At 45.4% G+C, this 23,142-nt stretch overlaps 1 protein-coding gene across 1 annotated transcript in view; it reads left to right on the top strand.

Annotated features, from left to right (window-relative positions):
- The first annotated feature begins 1,032 nt into the window (after window positions 1-1,032).
- Window positions 1,033-23,142, top strand: part of CTNNBL1 (catenin beta like 1) — a 47,326-nt gene continuing 25,216 nt past the window's right edge. The window contains exons 1-10 of the mRNA XM_063404511.1: window positions 1,033-1,191; window positions 8,570-8,758; window positions 10,937-11,043; window positions 11,901-12,042; window positions 15,662-15,757; window positions 17,963-18,056; window positions 18,767-18,858; window positions 21,411-21,483; window positions 21,757-21,815; window positions 22,496-22,644. Coding sequence (XP_063260581.1) covers window positions 1,162-1,191; window positions 8,570-8,758; window positions 10,937-11,043; window positions 11,901-12,042; window positions 15,662-15,757; window positions 17,963-18,056; window positions 18,767-18,858; window positions 21,411-21,483; window positions 21,757-21,815; window positions 22,496-22,644 — 1,031 coding nt within the window. The 5' untranslated portion in view covers window positions 1,033-1,161. The remainder of the gene's footprint in view (window positions 1,192-8,569; window positions 8,759-10,936; window positions 11,044-11,900; window positions 12,043-15,661; window positions 15,758-17,962; window positions 18,057-18,766; window positions 18,859-21,410; window positions 21,484-21,756; window positions 21,816-22,495; window positions 22,645-23,142) is intronic.

Genomic DNA, 23,142 nt, shown 5'->3' with positions numbered 1-23,142 from the left:
CAGTAGCTGCATCCTGTTCCCAGTATGTGCCAGTACCCCTCGAACGTCTCCAAATGTGGTGGTTTCACAGCTGGGGAATTATCTGAACACTCAACACCCCAAAGCCAGATGAGCTAATAATTATCTTCTATTTATCTCATCTTTAACATGCAGATTTGTTGAGTTAATTTTGCCATGACCGATCTCCTGTATTTTCTTGAAACAATAGGGGATGCGAGGAACTCCTTCAAAAACATTATATATTTTTTTAATTTTCTGAGATTTCTCCAACCAGACTCCTGCTGAGATAACTGTGTAATAGCTGCGATCACTATGAAAAATTCCTTTAGCTCAAAACTGTTTTTTAAAGCATAGTTAAAATAAATTCAGTAGGATTTTGGCCGAGTTGACTCTCTCCTAATTATTCTTATTTGTTAAATTGAGAAATGTCCCTGTCTGTCTGGGGTGCTGCATCTTGTGGAATTACAGAGCGATTTGTCCCGACCTCGGCAATCAGAGGGGCCGTCACGTCGCTGCTGCCGCACTCCCGGCCCCGTTTTTGGCCTCTTTTCAAGGTGACAGCGGTTAATGACGCCGGCTATAAACAGCAGAGTGTTGTCAATAAACGCTGCCAGCAGTCGCCTGCATTCCCGAGCGCGGCTCAGCCCGGGGAGCGTTTTTAGAAGGTTGTGGAAAATGTGTCACGAGAAAGCGCTGATTGTCGCTGTCCCGGGGTGTCGCTTCCCCCGCTGGGTGACAGCGGCGACGGGACCCCCACTCCCCGCTTCGCCCGCGGTGCTCGGGGCAGGGAGGCTCCTCCTGTCACCGGGGGTGCCCCGGGGTCACGTCCTCTCCGTGCCCTGCACCCCGTGGCACCGGGGGACAGGCGGGAGGTGCCCGAGCCCTGCCCTGGCACCCCTGAGGGCCGCGGGTGGCCCTGGGCGGGCTCGCACCGTGAGCCGGGAGTCGCCCCCCCCAACCCGCTCCCGTTCGCGACAGCTCCGCGCTGCTTTCCGGCAGTGTGGCGCATGCCGCCGCTCCCTTTCCGGCACGGCCCCCTTCGCCTCGCTTTCCGGCAGTGTGGCGCCCCTCCACCCGGCTTGCGCTGCCTGCCTTACGGCAGGTGTCGCGCGGCCCCGGTGGTTTGCGACAGGTTCCCGGTGGCGGGGCCCGGTGGGTGCGATGGACGTGGGGGAGCTGCTCAGCTACCAGGTGAGCGCGGGAGGTTGGGCCTTGCTGGGGGTGTCGCGGTCCCCTGCGCTCCGGCCGCTAGCGCGGAGGTGCCCTCGTCCGTGGCCCTGTTGCTCCAGCTCCGGTGCGGCCGCAGGCCTGGGGCGGCCGCCGTGCGGGGCCTGCCCGGCCGCACTCGGTGCACTCGCACGGGGTCTGGTTAAAGTGTCGCTAAGTTTTGGGGGTCTCTCCCCCTCTTCGGAGCAGCGGTGCTCGGTGGGACCCCGTTACCGGGGGCTCCGCTTTGCCGCTGTCGTTTCGGCCACAGCCGGGCACATTGGTGCCTGTGCCTGGAGCAAAGCCTGAGCTCGATCCATGGCTGTCCGTGCATGTTTTTTTCTCCCTGTTGTATGACAAAATTAATTTAATTTAATTTTTATCAAAATTTTTTTAACGTTTTCCTTTACTCGGTGCGTTTTCTTCCATTGCCCTGCGGTCATTGATTGCCCTTTGTGTGTAGGTGTCAGGTGTGTTCATTTATTGTCCCAGGAGCAGATTTCAGGTGTTCCGTGTGACACAGGGAATGAGGATATGACGTGCAATAACACTTTGATACCTTGGCTGGGACAGTGTTGGGCTTTGCTCCAGTTCTCAGCCCGGCTGCCGCCGTGGGGTTTCCCTGGGTGAGGAAAACACCCCGGGACAGGATCAGCCCTGTGAGTGTGGCCAGGTCTGCTCCTGAGTAGAGAGCACAAAATCCGTGTGGAGCTGCCTCATTCCGTGGGGCACAGAGGTGAAGGGACTATCTTGCTGTTTATTCCATGTTTGTGCTTTGGGAATGTGTTGTTTGGAGATGCTCAGGGAAAAAAGGAAAGTTCGTGTAGGGTTTGAGAAGTTTCTCAGCAGTTTACCCCGTGGTACTGAAGTGTCTGGGGCATGGCTGTGGGAGGAGTCTGTCTTTGAGAGCTCCACTGGATTCCTCTTTGATAATCTCCAGGATGTTTGCTTCTGTGGCTTGCTCTGTCTCAAACATCCTTCCACATCCTGCTGCATCCAACAGCACAGCCCTGCTGGTCTGAGATCTGCTCCACTTCTGTATTTCTCTATCCTTTTAAAATGTGATTTTTTTCAACATGAAATTAGAATTTTCATTTCTTACATTCCTTTGACTCTTTGGCTTTCTGCACCCCATCTGCAGGTTAGCAATGCCATTCCTTACATGTCTGGGGTGCAGGTTAAGGCACAGAGCGGTAAACCTGAAACTTTGTCATTTTTTAACCAAGTTCCAGTTTGGAGTTTGGTTAGCTGGTTTTTCTCTTGGTCTCAGAATGTGAACTCCCCAGGATTCCCTCCACTCTGGAGGGAAGTGTCCATCCACTTTGCTTTGCTCACTTGGATTTTGTACAGTTTTTCCTTGGATGAGCTTTCAACACGGCAAGGGGTGATTGCTTGTGACAGCGGGGGCTATATTCTATAGAGGGAAAGAAATGCTGCTTAGCTGCAGGGTATCTAAATTTTAATTTCATTTCTTGCTGCTGAAATTGTTCTTAGCTGTGGGGAAAAGCATTCTGCAGCTTTTAACCAGCTGCTGAAATAGTTCCTGAAGGATTTGTCCTGGCTCTGTGCTCTCCTGATCTCTCAGCTGAGTGCAGGTGGTTCTTGTGTCACTAGCTGAGGTGATGCTTTAGTGAGCATTGGAAGTCAGTGGTGCTGAATTTCAGCCTCCAGAGCTGGGTGCAGTGGTGAGTACAGGTGAAAGAAGTGGAGGACCAGAAGGCAGGCAAACAGCTCTGGTTTTGAGAAAATAAGATTCCCTTCTGTGAGGGCATTTCTGGCTGAGAAGTGGGGGAAAATAGTTGGAAACAGCAGATTTCACTGCCTCCCATCCTGTAGGTCAGGCTCTGCCTTTTGGGAGGGTGGGATGGCTGGAGGAGGGTGGCTTGGCAGCTTGCCCAGCAGCTCCTGGCCCACTCCAGCTCTGGATTTGGGAGCTTCCCTGCTCTGGGTCGAGCTGCGGGCTGGCTCAAGGTCTCTCTGATTGTCCTCGTTGCAGGGAGGGGACCGGCTGTCGGGGAGCTGGTGTGGTGCCTCAGCTCTCTGACTTTAATCTCTTGCTGCAAATGAGTTTGTCTTCTCAACCTCCCTCAGCACAACCCAAAATAATTGCTTTTCTCTTACACTGTTTTGAATTTTCTCCTCTAAATGTGTAATCTGTGCCCTTGCTTCGGCAAGAAGATGTTCCCCCTCAGAGCCAAACCTGGCGTGGAAGACTGCAGGCACGGTGCCACCAATTCAGCACCAAGTGTCTGCCAGAACAGGAAAAGAAACCTCTTGCAACAAAAAATACAATTAAACAGCACCTGGCCGTTTATACAAAGCTCAGGAATCCATAAACTTTACGTGTTGCTGCAAAACAGTTGCAGATGGTCTAGAGTGATGATTAAATATTGCTGCTGTTTGCCCAGATCCTCCGTGTTTGGTCTCTGATTACAGAGGGTAATTAAGAGGACAAAGCCAACTCCAGGGCTATTCAGAATCCTCTTTCAGTTGTCTTGGGAGGGAATAAGGGAGATTATTTGAATTCTCATTAAAGGCAGGTTTCATCACCGTGAGCAGTCATTACAAACTGCTAATTTTTTGATGGGATGTCAGTAAAATCAAATAGCAGAAGAAGCAGTAACTAATGGGGTGAGATCTGACTTCACTGTGCTGGGCGTCGTCCCTGTTGTCTGTCGGGGTTGTGTACAGGGATGGATCTCCGTGTATCCACGGGGGCACATCATCATTTCTGCTGCTGGGGTGGATACTTTACTGTCAATTTATAAAGTAATGGATGCATCTGATGGTAGGGGCTGCTCAGCTGAGCTGGTTGTTCACTACTTACAGCATTATCACCTCAGCAGCTCCTCTCCTGCCGGCAAAACAAGGAGCCAACACTGGCTCAGCTGCCTGCCTCGTCCTTTGGCTCTGCTCCTGGGAGTACAGCTCCATGCTGCCAGAGCTGTCTTGGTGCTCTCACAGGGTGGCAAGTGACTCTCTGATTTACTTCCCAATGTATTGTCTTTGACCACCAAACCAGAGGGTGTCAAGAAAGATCTCTGTCCTGCACCTCCCTGATGTGCTCCTTGGGTGGTTCAGAGCCTCACAAGGAGAGGGCACAAGGGTCCATTCTCTCTGAAATTAATAATCTATATCCATGTGGGAACGGTGTGCACCTGTCATTGCATTTGCCTCAGTCTGGGTGATTTTGAAACTCTTGGGTCTCTGAGATTTCTGATTTTCCTGGGGTAGCAGTTCTTCCAGTTTTTAGCACTCATCCTGCACCATTTAGAAGTGCTGTGTGTCGCGCCTCAGGAAGAAAAAGCATGGAGAAGTGAGATTGATAGCAGTCTGGTTTATCACAAACATTGGAAACAAAATTAGGAAGTCATTGAAGATTCCTCTGGAGATTAGGATCCCAAACTGACAGCTGCTGTGCTGCTTTCTGAGTGGCTCTTTGGAGTGAGCTGGGATGTGGGCACAGAAGAAGCTGCATCATTTATGAAGATTTATTTCAGATTTCATTAACAAAAGATTTCTGAGCTTCACAGTAATGAGGTTACTTACAAAACAGCTACCTTAGTAATATGAAACTTCTGAGTATTTCCTGGGTAATAAGAAACTACTGAGACCTCTCTAAACCTTCCTTATGTTTGGCGAAGGCTGAAGCAATCAGGATTCTGAGAAATGTGTATTTTGATTTTGTGGTGTACTTAACCCTGATACTAATGTGTAATCACTGCTTGGAGGGAGCCCTGGGGCGCTGGCAGATTATTGTGCTTTGATTTAGGACCTTGTTTCCCTGTCCCTTGTGGCACACTGTGGGTGCTGCTCCTGCTGCCCTCGCCCAGGGCAGGCTCAGCCTTTCCTGGCTGTGTAGAAACCACGACCTGTGTCAGGTGTGTCTGGGGAAAGTCTGTACCCAAAGGCTTGGCCCCAGGGAGTGTCAGCTCAGGGTATGTCAGCAAACTGACACAACCAGTACAGGAGGATTACAAGAGAAAGGGAAAGATAATTCTCCCCTTCCCAATTACCAGCTTCTGTTTACTTTATCATATTTTATAAACAGTAGCTTTTTTTTTAAACCCTTTTGTATTCATTGGTTTTTGTGTGGTGCTATCAGTGTTAGATTTAAATGAGAATGCCTACTGAATAAATTACTGTGAATGCCTTGCATTCAACAGGAACAGAATTAAGCTTAGCTAACAGAACAATTGAAAAATGCTTTTCCTTGTGCATTTTCTAATGAATTCCAACTTCTTGGCAGATTCACCTTAGCACGACTAAGTAAGAAACCCCACATTTTGTTTATCAAATGATTAACTTTCTCTTTTCTACCAGAAAGGCAGAACTTGTGCAGATGTCTGTGAAGCTGTGGAATTGGTTAAATAAATGTGTTTGGACACAATCTGTGTGTTCGCTGAGCGAAATGCACCAGGCTCGGCGCAGCAACCTATGGGCTTAATTCTTGCTAGTTGATGACAGTCCTTTGCAAAACACAAATGCAAACCCAAGATGAAAATCAATGAACAGAAACTAATGCCTGCCTTAAATCAGTTGTTCATGACTGTGCATCTCTTGTGGAATGAGCAGGACCCAGGTGTTCCACTCGGGCCTTGGTTTCATGGCTTTAATAAGTGCTGGTTGGGAACAGCAATGTTCTTAGTGAGGCTTTGCATAACATCAATAAGGAGAGGCAAAGCCTTAATGCCTGCTTAATAGCGTTTGCCCGGAATTCAATTACTGCCTATTGCCAGGCTGCTGGCAGCGTTAATGATCGCACGCGGGGCACTTCCATGATTTATCATAATGATTGTGGTATGTGTTAGAGACGCCTCTCCCAGAAATGCATAAATACCAAAAAGGGTAAAATAATTGAGATGGAAGCAAGGGTGTAAATTCTGATCTTGAGGATTGTGTACTCGGAGGAAATGGGGAGGGTTTCATGATGGAGTTTTAATTTAGGTTTTGTTTTGGGATGCAGTCCCTTCCCATGTCACAGTGCTTTGCATCTGACCCCCATCTCCCTCAGCCTCTCATTATACCTCAGGCTTGCCAGGGCCTTTAGTCCTTTTTCATGTTTAGAAATAAGACTGAGGAATGGGATTCCAATTCCAAATTAGGAACATCCATGGCAAATCTTGTTGAGATTTAGATGTAAATTTCAGGATTTATGTCACTAATTGCTGTGTCTATGTTTGTGACATTAATTTGTCAAAGATAGTTTAGGATGAGTAGGGTATTACCAAGGAATGAATGGAAGGATATAGGAAAGGCAGGGCCCCTTGTGACATCAGGGACATTGAGTAAGGAGTATGGATTTGCTGAAGTTTTCTCCTTGAATGATATCATTTAAAAGAACACCTTTTCCTTATTCTTTTTATGAGGTTGCTGGTTGCTCAGGGAATGTTTGAATTAATAGTTGTTGTCAATGACACGTTTGTTTCCAAATGGATCTATGTGAAATTATATTTTAATGTACCTAGAAGATAAGTAATAGGAATCTGCTTTAAAAAAACCAACCCAATCCACAAAACCCTCCAAGCAAATAAATTTTTCATTTCACAGAATCTCTGGGTGTGCTTCCATGTCATGGCTATTGAATTATGAGCTGAGGAACTGCTTTAAAGGTGCATGGAGGCACTTTAGAAGGGTTTTAAGTCAGGAATGTGCCATCCGTAATGGAAATGACAGAGAAGATATAGGGAGAAAGGAGACAGATAACAGAGCTTGAGCAGGTCTGCCTGGGAGCGAGCAGATACAGCTCTGATTTGTGCTAATGTGTTGTCTGGGAAACTTGATTCTGCATCTTCCCTAAAGTGGTGACAAGGTGGTAACCCTGAAAACAAGGTGATCCCAGCCAGGCTGCTGTCTGGCCTGCTTCTGAACTATAATTAACTCCCCATGTGCTTTTTGGGGCCGTGGGGGGGGCTTTGTGTTTTTACATCTCCTGAAAGCAGCAGTTTCCCCAGAGCAGATAATTTACCAGCTTGTCAGTGCTACTGGGCTGTGCCACTGGTGCAGCACATGGTGGAACTGGAACCACAGTTGGATTCCCTTATGAGCCTGGAAGGTTTATTATCCTCTGCAGCCCAAAAGTTCCTAACCTGCCAGGGAGCTGGAAATTCCTGTCTTGATGCTCACACTTGTGCCAGACCTGGCAGAAGAGTGACACTGTCAACTTATCTCCTCTGGAGCTTTCATTGGATCAAACAGGAGAAAGATCCCAGTCTCAGATAAAAGCAGGGCCTGTGCTCATGGAAGCCTGCTGTGACTTTTGCCATTTTAGACAAAGAGTCCCACAGAGCAGAAGAGTAGGGGCTGCTTTCCAGGTGGTGTTTTATAAATTCAGGTGGACACGTTAGACCTAACAAGGTTACAAAATCACCTACCAGGTGACTTGAGGAGTGATGTAAAGTAAAAGTATTTTTGTAATTATTTTATTATTCTTGATACATACACTCCTTTTAAATAGTAAAGAATTAAGCTTTGTTTTGCTGTAGTTATAGAGCATGGAGTACTCCTGTTCCAGCTTGGTTTTCCTTCAAAAATGTGAGACCAAATTTGATGTCCTTGTAGGTATTGAGGGGAAAGGTTTTCCCTCTATTGCAAATGCTTTTGTGCCTTTCTGCCTGCATGAAAACATGGGATTAGGATTAATGGACTTCTTCTTGTCCTTGGCAAATTACCTTTAATTTTGACATCAATTAGAAATAGTGGAATAAAATAATAGGTTGTTCCAAGCAAACTGTGATGGTTTGGTTGCTGTTTTATCCGTTGCCAAGCCCCTGCAGAGCTGCAGCAAGCAGCAGTCCTCCTTGTCCTGCCTACACTGAGTTGGGCTGATTCTGCTTTTACTTGTCAGCAAACTTCAGACAGAAGGATGGGGGTGAAAAGGGATGCTCACAGGAATTCAATATAATCTTGTATACACTCTGGGTAAAAAATTATCTTTCCCTGCTGTCTGCTGAGCATATCAGACTGCTGGCTGTGAAATGTGGGGTTGTCTCAGCTGAATCAGCAGCCTGGGGTTCCTTGATGGGCAGCTGTGCCCCACTGAGCAAGGCTGTTTGGCCACTCCTTGTCTGTGCACTCCTTGTCCTTGCTGTCTATGAAGATATTTTCCCGTGAATTGTGTTCATAGATCAAAGAAGGTAGGATGTTGACACAGCTCTTGGCAGAGGCATTCATCTACTCATGTGATGTTCCACTTCACTAAATTAATTTCCTTTCCAGTTTTCAGAGTTGTTAAGTGTCGTGTAAGCAAATCTTTTAAACAACTTGTAAGAATTTCCTCGGTATGGCTTGAAATATTGGTATTCTGGTTTGCAGGGGTCACTAAACACTTGTGTTCATTCACCTTTTATTTCTCTGACTTCAGCCTAACAGAGGGACAAAAAGACCCCGTGATGAAGAGGAAGAGGAAATCAAAGCACGTCGGAAACAAGCCAATGCCCGAGAGCATGGTCGTCATAGGGAGGAAGAGTCTGCTGCCCTGGATGAAACTGATGATGAGAAGAAGAAACTCCTTCAGATAATTGAGAGGGATGGAGAAGAGGAAGATGAGGAAGTAAGTCCTCTGGCAAAGGAGAGGCAGTGGAAATAACCAAAAACCAAACCCCTTCTCTGTGATTTCCATTTCTTACCACGTAGGTGGTGAGACTCTGTGATTTTTCTGTACTTGTACAGCTTCAGTTTGTGGGTTTGCTTTCCTGCCCTGCAGGGTGTTCAACAATTTCAAATTTCTCAAATATATCAGCTAAAGGTTCAAAGTGGGGGCAAAAGGGAGAGAGCTTTCAAGTCAAATCTCTGTTTGGTCTGAGAATATCCAGATCACCTTCTAAAGTATATTTTTAGGAAACAGTTTCTGTGTTCTAACCAATTTCCTGACCATTGTTCTCATCAGTACCCCCAACCATGCAGTTTCTCCCCCTCTTTGTAGCTGTGCGGCAGCAGCAGCAGCAGCAAATAAACAAACATTCTTCTGTACAAGAAAGGTCTGGGGTCAGAGGAGGGGGGTGGCAGCTGTCAAGGGTAAATGATTTCAAGCCTTGGAGACAGAAATCCAATGCTGCATTGGCCTTTCTGCCAAGGGCCACGGAAAAGATCACTTTATAAATGTGACACATGGGTTGGTATAAATCTAGAAGATATTTGCTTCCTGCTGCCCGTGTCCTGTTTGATAAAAAAACAAGTGATATTCACCACTGCAGAATCATGTAGCTTTGTAAAATATCATTGTCCTTTGTATACAACATTGCCAGCATCCGTCTTTGAGAATCTCCCTTGTTTTTTTGATGTTGAGCTATTGCCATGACAGTTGTTGCTGATAGCAGAGAAAGATAATGCAGGATTTCTGTAGCATTTCAGCTCCAGGGAGGATGGATCGAGAGAAGAGTCCTCCTGACTGGCTGGAGTCCTGTGGATTCCTGCAGTGTGCCAGTCCCTCATCTTTGTCAAGTGGAGTCCTCCCAGCCAGACATTTTAAAGGCTGAAAGTCCAGGCTTTCTTTAGAACTCAAATCTCTTGTTTATTACTTTGGACTGCAGTTAATATAAGTGCCATTAAAATGTGCTTTGTCCCAGTAAATTTGATGGGAAGAAGCTAATCTAGAGGACACTGCAATACTGAATGCAAATTCAATACAAGATACAAAGCAGATCCTAATGGAGATATTGTAGTGATATGTGTTAGAGGAAGCAAACAATCAAAGGGAACAGAGGGAAGCAGTGTCAGCATGTGTGGGTTGAAATCCCACTGCAAGAAGAATGTGCTTTGGGCACTGTCGTATTGATTGGCTGAATGGGGTGGTGACATGAGTGGGATGGCAATGAGACAGGTTGGGCAAAGGAACAAAGGAAATCCAATAATAACTGAAGGCTGAGGCTGGTGTTGTTATTGTAATGGAGTTTGCTGAAGAAATGGAGCTTTTCTGTCTCATACCAGATTGCTGCTTAGAGTCACTGACCAAAGAATCCACAACAGTAGCAGCAGTTCTTGATTTAATCCTGAGCAGGGGGTGGGCACAAAACTTGGCTTAAGGTGGGAGAGTGCCTGGTTTGGTTTTTGTTTTGTGAGCTTCTCCTAAATAGTGGTTATAACAGTCAGGCGGAGGAGAGGGAAGAGGTTACACAGGGGAATCTATAGCTTCAATTTTTTAATAAAAGAAGTGCATTAAAATCATAAACTAAGGAAAATGTTTGTAAGTGTCAGGGAAGCAGCCAAGGTTGCAATGCTGCTGTACAGTAAATATACAACTCCAGCTGAGAAACACCTTAGAAGCATTTATGAAGTAAAGAGAAAATACTAGAGTAGAATATTGATTTATTTTTTTCTTTAGGAAAAGGCTTTAAGATAGCAGTGAAAGCTTATCCAAGTGAAGAAAATGTGGAAGAACATAAATTCAGAGCAGTTAAATGTAGACTTACGAAAAGCAATAGCACAAGGGACTTCTGCAGAGAAGTTCTCCATGGGCACAGGCTGGGAGTGCAGGTTTGTACTGTGTCAGAAGCAAAAAAGCCTCAATATGTACTGGTGGTGCCAGGTTAAAACAGCTGTAAAAGATCAGCTCAGGGTCTGAGCTGGAGTGGGTAGTGATGGTGTGTGAGGTGTTTGGCAACTCTCTGCAGTGAGATTCCAGAGCTGGCTGGAATTCCGAGGGCCCTGGGACAGGCTGCAGTCACACCACACTGCTGGTATTTCTCCAGCCATCCCAAGCTCACTTTTCTGCCTTTTCTGATTTGGTCAGGAGGAACCTTTGGATGAAAGTTCAGTGAAGAAGATGATTCTCACCTTTGAAAAGAGATCCTACAAAAACCAGGAGCTGCGGATCAAGTTTCCTGACAATCCAGAGAAGTAAGACTATGCTTAACCTTTTTTCCTTTGGTTTTAGGTGTAAGCCTAAATCAATTGCTGGAATACAGAGATGTTTTCAGTTACATAAGGCTTATGTAACAGCAGCTATTGCCTTGTAGTTTTTCTAAATATTATTTGAAACTGACTTTGTTAATTAAAAATGGCTTTGTTGAGACTCTGGTGGGGCCAGTATATGGCTGGCAGCACAAAAATCATCATAAGCCATAATCAAAGGTATCATCCTGTTGTTTGATGTGAAGGTGTGTGCTTGCATACCAGCCAGAGATCTGTGGGGAGGAAATCATTTAATGTTACCCAGTTCTGTGGTGAGCAGCATGGCTGGATGGGCTTGGAGAGCCAGATGTGGTGTTTGTGTTGTAGAAGCATCTTCCTCCCTTCAAGATGTTCTGTTATTCACATTAAAGGGATTTCTTCCTAGACTTCACTGCCATTATTTTTTGTCCAGTTTGCTGTCCTTTGCCTTACCCAGCTTATTTTTATGAACTTCAGACTCATACAACCCACATGCTAATATGTGCTGGCTGTGGAAGGTGTAGCACTCTGCAGAATTTATTTTATAAGCGGTTTTTTCATGTGTGGCTGCAGCATCTTGATTTTAATTTTTTCTTGAAATTCTAGAACTGATTTACAGAATTGGAACAAATCTGCCTATTTACTCTGTGTAAATTATACAATAGAAATGTTTATTCTGCTGCAGGATTAAACTTCAAGGGGCAGGCATAGGACAGGGAGGATAGAAATGCTGGTGTACCTGGGGTGACAAGTACTACCTGGTGTCCTGTGGAAGGCAGTGGTCTCTTCTTGCCTTTTTATTACTCCTTTTTGTCTTGTCTCAGGTTTATGGAGTCGGAGCTGGATTTAAATGACATCATTCAGGAAATGCACGTGATTGCCACGATGCCCGGCCTGTATCACCTGCTGGTGGAGCTGAACGCGGTGCAGTCTCTGCTCGGGCTGCTGGGACATGACAACACAGATATCCTTCAGCTCTTAAAGCAGCTCTCATGGGAGAGGCTTCCTACAGACTTTCTGTAATCTCTCATATCCTCTTTCCCAGGCTCCTGTAGATGTTTTTCTCCTCTTCCCACCACACTGAATTTATGTTTTGGTTTTTCTTCTTTTTTTCCCAGTGAAAGCCCTCTTTGTTCGAGTAATATTGATTCTGAATTTTTTTCAGTGCTGTTACTCTCCTTTCTTGTTTTATGACCCTTTCATCTAGTTTTGAGTGGCAGTGTTAGAGTGTGAGCAGATGAGCAGCAGAGGAGAAGTGAAGGCCTGGGCTTAGCAGCAAAAATCTCAGACTGCAAATTTTATCTGGAATAGCCCCAGTGAAAATGAAACTGTTTTACCCCTTCCTGCTGAGAGCTGAGCTGTCAGGCTGTCAGCTGTTTGTCATAGATTAGCTCACCACACACTTCACCTTGGTTTGTTCAGTATGTCCTCTTCCTGTGCCCATACCTTTAGTTTGGTGTGTGCAGAGATCAAGGCTGTGAGTGGCCCCTCTGGTTAAGTACATATCCAGAGACAATTCCATTTCCCTGCTCAGTGAGGTCCAGTGTCACTGATCCCTCTGTGCTCCTGGCTCCTGTACCTCTGAAGCTCTGAGGGCATCTGAGAAAGAGTTTCCCATTTTGGTAGTGTTGATCAAAAACAGTGCTGTTTTTTGAGTATCCTGGTGCCTCGATGCTTAGCTGGGAGCTGGCTATGCCCACCTCCCCACTGTGCAGTCTGTAAAAGCAGACTCAGCCCACTTTGCTTGTAAAATATTCTACAGCAGATTAAACTGAAAAATTGTTACATGACTTTGGAGATTGCGTGTCTGTGTCCTGAAAATATCAGTGAGTAGAGGGAGCAGTCAAGCCCTGTGGAAAGGGCACTAGGTGTCGACTTGGGACTCAGGCAGTCCTTTTTCCATTTTTATTGATCCATGGCCTTAGGAAGGTAATTTATTCTTTGCTTCTTTACGTATAAAGCAGGAGATAACACTTAACAGCTTTCCTGAGGTGTTTCAGAATATACAATGTGAAAAGGCCTGTTAGTGCTGCATGTTGTGGTCTGATGCACAGATCTTGGTTTTCTTTTTTAGCACTTTTCTTTATAGCAGCATCTATTGAGAATTCATAATTCATTTTTTCTAAGTGGGTGCAGTGATCAGAAGCTAAAACCAAAACATAAATATTTTATTGCATGCCAGTTTATATTAGAGAGCACTGCTTATGTGTTTGGGTATTTTGACTTGCATCAGGTAGAACCTTGATGTGGTGAATGCTGGTCTCTGCAAAACAGTAAACCCCACAGTTTCCCTTATCCAAGATCTGCAAGGAAATGGCTCTCAAATAACTGTTAACAATTTATGTTGTACAGGGGGAAGCTCCTCCCATGCAAATCCAATTTCGTGGTTACTGTAGTTTAATTAATTATTTTATACCAGACACCACAGACTTTTTTGTACTCTGTGCTTTTATACTGAATTTCTCATTCATGGGGGAAAAAGGAACTGTGGGAATATTGAGTGGGATAGCAGAGCTGTTTTCCAGATGAAGTGTGCCAGAGTACAGCTTGCTTTGTCCTGTCAGCCATGGAAAGCTTTGTGCTGGGGTCACTGCTGCTGTCAAAGACTTGTCAGGGTTTCCACTGTGAACTCTTTTCTTGGTTTGCAACTTGCTTGACGGTGAGTTTAGGGTAGGAATTTGGCCTGAGAACTGCAATTTTGGGAAAAGTATATTTCTTGTTATAAAACTGCTGAAGTGTTTTGAGCTCCATTGGAAGCAGACTGCTGCTCACATACAGGGTGGAAGCACTATTAAAGTGAAGCATCTAGACATAAAACTGAATTGATACAGCTCAGGTTTCCTAATGACATTTTGTTAAAACAAATGGGAAAATATTTTTTTAAATGTGTTCTTCAAGGAGAGAACTAAACAAATGGCTCTTCAGATGTGATTTAAATGTGGTGTCTTGAGGGACTAATGCAAGGAGACAAAAGCAATGTCCAGGAGGAGCAAATAATCTGCTCAATGATTCATACAGTTTTACACAAAACATGTGAATGAAAGATGATCACCAACAAGATTTTATTAATGAAAGACATGAAAGCTTCAAGCAAGGCTTTGCTTTGCTATCTCCTAAATTTTATAGGACAGCTGATACTCACTGCAAGCCTCAACAGAAGCTTCCCAGACAGGAATGCCCTGCATGATGAGCTCTGCTGAGTTCTTTGCTGCGCACTCTCAAAAGAACCTGGTTCAGTTATCTTTGTAGCACCCAGGAGACAGCAGAAATCTTCAACTGCTTCCTCCCTGAGCTTTCTCTCCCACAGTTTGATGAAGTGCCATTCCCTCAATTTGTCCTCATCCATCATGTGTTAACCCCCAGACCACCTCAGTGATCCTCTACTCTCCCAAGCCCAGTATGTCAAGGTCTCTCTTTTATTGGGAGAGCCCACAGCTGAACAAAATATTTTGCAGGTTGTCCCATGAGTGGCAAGGAGAAGATAAAATTCCTTCTGTTGACTTGCTGGTTTTGTTCTTGCTGGTTCAGTGCAGTGTGTGATTAGCCCTTATCACTGCAGTGACACTGCTGAGGTGACACTTGGCTGAAGTGACACGCTGGTGACTCTCCTGCAGCTTGTCCAGCAGAAGGTTTGGGCTCTCTCTTGCAGAGCTCACCTCTCCAGCCAGCCCCAGCACATGGCTGAACCTCACTAAGAAAAGACAGATGAAAATACTTTTCCTGTTGCTGCTTGTGTGTCTGAGCAAATGCACAAATAGGAGACCTTGCAGCCGGTTTGTCAGCCTGGGCACTTGAGAGGGATCCATCACAGAGTGGTTCTTTAGGACATGCAGCAAACCGCCTCTGCTGCTCTGCCCCTGGGATGTGGGCAGGATTGATCAGCGTGTCTGAGAGAATAGGGAAGTGGGTCTAATGAGCTGGAATACGTCTTGTCGTACAAGGGAGCTGTGCAGCAGGCAGGGGAGGTGTGTGTTACGCAGCCCAGAGTTAATGAGTGAAAATTGGGCTGGCAGAAGCTCTGCTGTTCCTGTGGGGGCTGCAGTTTGAGGAGTGTGCTGCCCTAATTGGGCTGGGCAGAGGGGGGTGATGCTCCTGCTGATGGTGGTGCCCTCGTTGAGAGTGTGTGTGTATCAGGTTAGCAGTGCTATCACTGGGAGCAGAATACCCAAATCACATTATTATAACTCATTTCTCTTTGCTTGCGTTCAGTCTTGACAGTGCAAGACGTGGCCTCATTAGACCAACTCTAGCAAGTTTGATTCGAAAAAAATAAGTAACTACCATCAAGAAACAGTAAAATTGCCTGATACAGTAAGCACAGAATCACATTTGTTTTTATCATTCCTAATTGTTCAGATTCCCTAACTTTAGTGCTTGTGGGGAAGGTCTGCTGCAGAAGTCTGTGTACTCTTGCATGTGGCATCCTGTGCCCTGCTGCTGTGATTGTAATGCACTGTATCACCTCACTGGTAATGTATTGCCAGTTGCTTTGGCATAGTGTCATGAACACACTGGCCTAAGAGCCATCTGCATTGATACTCAATGTGTTTGCCTCCCTGGTGGTTGTCCTTAACACCCAGCACATGTTTCCATAGCTGTGGTTGACTTGCTGCAAGAGCTGACTGATATTGATACTCTCCATGAGAGTGAAGAGGGAGCCGAAGTCCTCATAGATGCTCTTGTAAGTAGGAAACCCCAAATTATTTCAGTGCCTCAACATCTGCCTCAGCCCAGCAATGAACACTGAGCCACCCTGCTTTCTGCAGGTCGGGGTGTCTTTGCTGCCAACATCATGATGGAGACAGCCAGGAGAAGCCTGTTCTGAACCTGAGACCACAATGGCTGTTTCTGATGAAATGCTGAAGTTTGGGGAGTGGGTGGTTGCACCATTTGGACGTTGTTGCACCACTTCTTTTTTGGGAGGAACACTGTCATATTGCAAAATTTGTGTGGGCTGGGAGATTTTTTGGTGCAGGGAGGGAGAACAGAGTAATAATATTTGTGACTTGGACACTGTCCCATTGAAAACAGGAGTTTTGTTTGCATTCCCCTTCTCTCTTGTGGAAAAGAGTGACCTGGGTTCACTCATGGAAAACAGAAGTTTGTGGCAGGGACTGTTACCCAAAGGACAGTGATGCTGCTGTGATCTTTCAGTCTCACTCTTGCACAGCAGACTGGTTGTCTGTTACCCAGTAACTCTTGTTTCAAGCCCAAAAATCTGGGCTTGAACTGGGGCATCTGTGGATGATGGTGAGATTTTTTCTTATCAAGAAGTAAAAACTTTGAGGTTCTCATGTAGCAGAGCAGATGAACTTTAAGGGTGGAGAAGGGTCCAGAATGAGGATCCCTTTTGGCACAAAGAGTGAACCAGCCCAGAAAATTACCTAGGTGGGTAGGAGATGCATTGGTTGGTATTAAGTGTTCCCTGCACAGTTAACTCTCTGAGTGCCTCTTGGCCTCTGCGGGGGTGGATTTCCCCTTTTCCTGGTGTTTGTGCTGGATGCCTCCTGCTCCCCAGCTGCAGAAGGGGGATGCCAAACCCTTCAGAGAGATGATGCCCAGCCAAACACAAGTTTTACAAGTCTGTCCTACCTTAGAGCTGGTGAGTTGCTGCCTTTGAGGGTCTTTATGGCTGTGTCTGGTTCTGTAACTATTGTGTTGAATTTGGAAGACAGGGAAATGGAAGTTTTCTTTTGTTTGCTTTGTTTGGCTGCTCTGTTTTCTTCTACAATCCTTCTTGTCCAGTCACTATAATTTTACTTTCCAAAGGTTAATGACAGTGCCCAGAGCCCAGTTCCTCCAGCTGGCCTCTGGGCTGTTGTTAATTACTCTGCCTTGGTGGGGAGATTGCTGGGTGAATGAAATGGGAGAGAGGAGCTGCTAGAGAAGATGTTTTCTATAAAATATGTGGAGAGGTAGTAAATCAAGTGAAGTTCTTTCTCTGTTTTCATTGTCACCAGCCCACTGATAATAGTCATGTTTAGAGGTTTCATTGTCCTACTTGAAAGAAACAGGTCAGGCCTATCTTGAGAGAAATGTTCAGATATCTGCTTTTTAGATTACTTTTTTTTTTTTTGTTAAAGAAAGTAGGTAAAAGGTTGTAGGGTATCTGAAGATTGTTGCATTGTTTTCTGCAGCAGCCCATGTATGTGGTTTTCCACATATTTACTGGGCCCAAATCTGGTTAAGAGCATTTGAATTGGTAATGTTATTTTGTTTAACTGTTCTAAGCTCATGTCCACAATGGAAAGTTTGCCAGAGTCAAGCTGGACTCTTTTCAATTCCAATTTTTAAAGGTGTATTTCGAGTGTGAACTCTGTGATTTAGGGACTCCCCCCTGCCTCTCTGGTTTTCCTTAACTCACTGAAGTCAACCTGGTGCAGTCATCTTGGGAGGATTTAACTGCAGGACTTCAGCTGGTGATGGTTCAGCTCTTGGGTTTGGATCTGTGGGTGTGAGCATCCTTCTGTCAGGTTTTTGTACCTGTTAGGTGGAAGGTCCAGCAGCAGAGTAGGCAGGCAGCAGTGACCAGCTGGGAGTGGAGCTGCTCACAGAGCTGACAGTTCTCCTGTCCTCACTGCTTTGTGAGCCTCGTGCTTCAGAATTTTGAGGGGATTATAAATCAGCCAGGCTGGTTCAGGAAACATGACTGTGACAAGGTGCATGTTTACCTCCTGATGCTTTTCTGTTTAATCTGAAACACAAAACTTGTTTCATTAATTAGGAAGAACACAGTGACAGATTTACATGATGATTCCTTTGCTTCCTCTGAGATTTTACAGCAGGGTTGTTAGTGTCTTCTGATCATGCCTGGCAGGGTGTTTCCTTCATCTTCTTCTTTTCAGTCTTGTTTCTTTTTATCTTTTCCATGACCCTGGGTCTTTAGGTGGAGGGTCAGGTTGTGGCCTTGTTGGTGCAGAATTTAGAGCGCCTGGATGAAAGTGTGAAAGAGGAGGCTGATGGTGTCCACAACACCCTGGGTAAGTGGCTGCTGCACAGCCCCTTTCTTCTTTCTGTGGTTTGTACCAAGGGGTGTGAGTTATCCCTTCCTTTCCCCCTCCTCTTTTTCCCTTGGACTGCCAGCACTGCAGTACAGGATCTGGTACAGCTTTTATTCAAGCACAGCTTGGAATCACTGGAGCCAGAGTTTGTCCTTTGTCCCATGGCTGTGTGAAAGGTGCCTCTTCCCAAACCAGTTGTGTTGGGAGGTGCAGATACATGGATTACTGAACTGCACCAGAGGCAATCACAGAACTCTTTAGGTTGGTAAAGCTCTCTGAGATCACTGAGTCTAGCTATTAACCCAGCACTGCCAAGGCCACCACTAAACCATGTCCCAAAGTGCCACATCTACACAGCTTTTAAAAGCCTCCAGGAAAGTGCTCCACTGTTTACTGTGAACATACCTGTGAGCTATACCTTTTTCTGTCTTGACAATATATTTAACTTTCAGGTAGTAAAACATTTGCAATTCATGGAAGGACATAACTGCCTCTCTGCTCCCTGATCTTTGCACAGCACAGAATCATTGCAGGGTGGTGCCAGCGCTGGCAGTCAGGCCATCACCCACTCCTTGCAGTCCTTGGGGATTGTAATCTTCCGGGACTGTAAGAATGAGAGAAACTGCAAACATGAGGTTTGTGATTTTTTGGTGGGGAAAACCATCTGTTTTCTGTGTCTTTCTTCCCAGGAATCGTGGAGAACATGGCAGAGTTCCGGCCGGAGATGTGCACGGAGGCTGCACAGCAGGGCCTCATGCAGTGGCTGCTCAAGAGGCTGAAGGTGAGCTGCTTTCTCATTTTCCTTCTACAGACCAGTTAGCACAAAAACTAACTTAAGAAAAGCCAATTGTGCTTGTGTTTGTTGTAAAAGCCCAGTTAAGGACAAAATGTTATAATTCAGGTTCTGTGTCCTCAGCAGTTTTAGTTTGAAGAGACACACTTTGGTCTTGTCTTTATAAATGTCTTGCAGTAGAAATTGTCTCTTTTATCTTTTCATATGATTCATATTTGTTGAATTCCCGTTTGTGAGATCTGTAGGACTATAAAAGCTGACCAATGAGAGGTGACACTAATATTAACCATTTAATGGCCTTTGCTTCCCACGTTTCTAACACTTCTTTCAGTTTTAAGTGATGTCTGTGTTTAAATGCTGCTGGGGGCAGCTTTTGCTTTGAACTCAACTAATTGCCTTTCAAATTAAAAGCTGCTTTTCATATACTGCATCCTGTGACACCAAGTTACACACTTTAACTCTGTCTTGTGTGAAAAGATGCCTAAACATTCACTGGAAAATGCTGTAGAAAAAAAATTGATAGTTCAGCCCTCTCACAAAAATAGTAAAGGAAATATAGCAACGAAATTCTGGCTGTTCTCTAACCTGTCAGTAAGGCATTAGCACTTCCATGCTTAAATGTCTGCATGATTAGAAAGCCTCTGAATTCCAGAAATTCTCCATCAACTGTGTAAATGCAGGTACCCCTCTGTGCACTTCACATCCTTGTTAGCAGAAGTAATCTGTAATTTGTCACTATAGGTAGTAACATAATTATGTCCTTTGCTTAAAAAGAAAAAGTGAAGTTAATTTTAGTCTTGGCGGGTAGGTACTGCTGCCTGCCTTGGAATTGCTGTGGCAGCTGAAAGACTGAGAAACTTGGGAAAGCAAAATAATCCCAACTAGGATTCCCCTGCATGGTGCAGAACATGAATTCTCAATGGCATTCCAAGCTTGTGCAGGGTGTGTCTGTTGTGTTCCCTGGCTGTGTTATCCCTGGATTTGGGATGTGGGATCAGGCAGGGCTTTTTCTTGCCTGCAGATTGTGGGGAGCCTGATGAATTCCTCTCCAGGTGCTTTGGCTCTTAGCAGCTTGGTCTTGGATCTCTTGCCCTGACAGATGAGTTTGAGATTAACCCAGGATCTCAGCAGCTGGGTAGAGCTGCCGTGGAATGTCTGGGATAATTTTTAAGATCAGGGTTCTGTCTGGGCAGTGATGAGAACATCTGGCACACAGCACAGGGCATTAATTTCTGTTTCCTGACAACATTTCAGGTCTTAAAATTGTATTGTGACTGTCAGAGCTGCATCAGAAACCTTATGTGGAGAGTGCTTAGCTCACTTCTGCAAACACAAGCAGGGTTTGATGATGGGTGCAGTCTTTTGAGCTCAGAATGTTGTTCCCAGGATTTGCAGGGCAGCAGTTGGTCACCCCGTGGCAGAAGCTGTCAGCACCAAGCACCTTCCCCTCTCCTCCATGGTCTGCCTGGAGGTGTCACCTGGTTGCTGTAAATAGTGTCCTCTGCAGAGTTCATTTGGAGTGAAAAGCTTTATTTAAAGCCAATAGTTGGTGGTGTTTGGGGTCTTCCTGCTTTCCATGTTTCTGTGTGTTGCATGGTACTTGCACACTGTGCTCTGTTCCGTGGCAGCAGGGTGGGATGATTGCCCCAGCAGCCCTGCACAGGCAGGACAGTCCATCATGCTGCAGGGCATTGTGTGTTTGGGGAAAAAAATGGGTGACAAATGCTGTGTTTTAAGCCTAGGACTTCTGCTTTTTCCCTTCTTGAACAGTGGAGTATAAATAGCTGGTAACTAATGATTTTTAAACTTGTTTTATTTTATGAATCTCTCAGTAAACCAGGTTGCATAATTATCTGATTGGTTAATGTTCAGTCTGTTTCTGTAGATGAAGCAGCTTTGGTAGCATGCAAAAACATTGGATCCAATTGAGAATCCACTCTAGGGATTTTTGGAGGAGTTCAAATTCAGCATTTTTGTTTCATTATGACTTCTTTAGCATATTTGAAGATGGAGGGAATATCTGAAATGAAAGTTATGTGATTGTGCAGGCAAAACCCATCTGATGTTCTTCTGACTATGATACTCTGATCCTCATGGGAAACTCTGGCAGTTACTATATAATGTTATTGTGATGTATGTTCTGAAATTCTGGTTTTGCTGACAGGCATGGACTTCCAGAACAGAAGTAAGTGCCATGCACCCACGTAACATTGTGGAAAATATATCACAGGAAAGAGATTCTGTGTGGCAAACAACTGTTCTTAGGGGTTTTGAGCCAACTTGGCCAAACCTACTGGTGTAGGGCCATGTGAAGGATCGCAGTGGAGCTTCTACATGTGTGCATGAGCCCACACACACCTCCCATCACCCCTGAATCAGAACTGTTACTGTTCTGTCACTGAGGAAAACTGCAGAAGAACTGCAGTTGGGTTTTATTTCAAGTGCTGCTCATACATTTGGTGATTTGATTAATGTGTTCTTCAAATCAGTGAGATGCTGAGGGCCGTGCCCTGATGGGTCTCTTGTTCCTTCTCCCACAGGCTAAGATGCCTTTTGATGCCAACAAGCTGTACTGCAGTGAGGTGCTGGCAATTCTGCTCCAGAATAATGATGGTGAGCCATGCCTGCCATATCTCTGTCAGTGAGGGCAGAATCCAGGCTTCTCTTAGATCACAGCAGCCTTTTTCTGCCTCCAGCTCCCTTTGGCTGGCTTAACTCTCCCCCATGTGCTCCCTCGCCTCCACCCTTTCTTTCTCTGCAGCTTTTGTGCTCTGTCAAGCTGTATTGATTTTGTTTGCTGATGTATCAGTGTTAGATGGCTGTAAAATCTGACAGTTAGCTTCATTTTTTCTCTCTCTTTTCCCACTTCCCCCCACCTCCGTCTAGACAACAGAGAATTGCTTGGGGAGCTGGATGGGATCGATGTGCTGCTTCAGCAGTTATCTGTGAGTAATTCCCACATGCCTTCTCTTCCGTCAGGAGACTGCTGGGCTGGGTGGGAGGAGTGGAAAATATCCGGGGTGCAGGTGCTGTCCTAGCAATGCTTCACATTTGATGAGGCACAGTCCCCAAATACCTTCCATGTGATGTGTCATCCACAGTCAGTGAGATGAATCCCTTTTGTAGAAATGTTAATGCTGAGGTACCTGGAAGTTAAATTATTACATTATAATTTCATGGCAAATTGGAGGTAGGCAGAGTTGGAATTGATCCATCTTCAGCATGCTCCACTCCAAGCACAGGGCTGCCCGTGTTTGAGCTGGCTGAAAGTAGTGTGTTCATAACTCACCTGTATTTCTTCAGGCAGTGCTGCCTACAGCAGCCTCAGGTATGAATTCTGTAGGAATCTCTGGTAATCAGCTTATCCACCTAATTGGATGTGAATTTGCCCTTCCCTTGCAGGCCCTGTGTATTATCCTTTGTATCCTGCACGAGGCTGCTGCACATTTGTGTGTGCACAGTCAGGGCAGCAAAGGGCAGCAGCTACAGAGGATGCAGCAGTGACCTGTGTGATCACTGGCTCACACCTGTCAGGTGCTGCAGCTTTTGGTGCAAACTCTTTATGTGTGTTCTGCAACAGCACAGCCCAACATTTGGGAGTAATTTTGCTTTCTTTGTCATTCAGGTGTTTAAACGGCACAACCCGAGTACAGCAGAGGAACAGGAAATGATGGAGAACCTGTTTGACTCCCTTTGTTCCTGCCTAATGCTCAGCTCCAACCGTGACCGCTTCCTGAAGGGTGAGGGTCTGCAGCTGATGAACCTGATGCTCAGGTACCTCATTAGCATTGTGATTTCCTTCCTGCTTTTGATGTGCCAACACATGTTCCGGCTAGATCTTTGTGGTTTTATTTTAAAACTTCTGTGTTAGGATAATTGTCTGTCTTCTCTTTCTTCTTTTTTTCCAGCAGGTAAGTAAATTGGACTTTCTCAGACATGGAATCTCCACTCTTTGTCTTTAACTTTATTTCCTAAGAACTGAGGTTGACACAGTGGCTGTTGGAAAGTGGCAGATCTTTCATCTGGGTGTCTGCCACAGAGAATGCTGTAGGTCAGGTAGACCCTCTGAGGATTTAAGTGACCTCTATGAGGGCAGGAGAAGACCTCTGGAAGTCACTAGGGAAAACATTTTTCCTTTTATTCCCCAGCTCAGGCTCCACTTTGCTGTGTAGCCTCTGAGCCGCTGAATTTTTGTGGATGCTGATACAAAAATTACTTCTGTGAATGAGGCATAAGTTTGCATTTCTTGTGCTGTGCTTTGTCACACCCTGA

This window comes from Prinia subflava, chromosome 8 (genome assembly GCF_021018805.1).
Source record: "Prinia subflava isolate CZ2003 ecotype Zambia chromosome 8, Cam_Psub_1.2, whole genome shotgun sequence".
Taxonomy (NCBI): Eukaryota; Metazoa; Chordata; class Aves; order Passeriformes; family Cisticolidae; genus Prinia; species Prinia subflava.
Note: the sequence above shows the minus strand (reverse complement) of the source record. Positions and strands in the feature narration are given on the sequence as shown.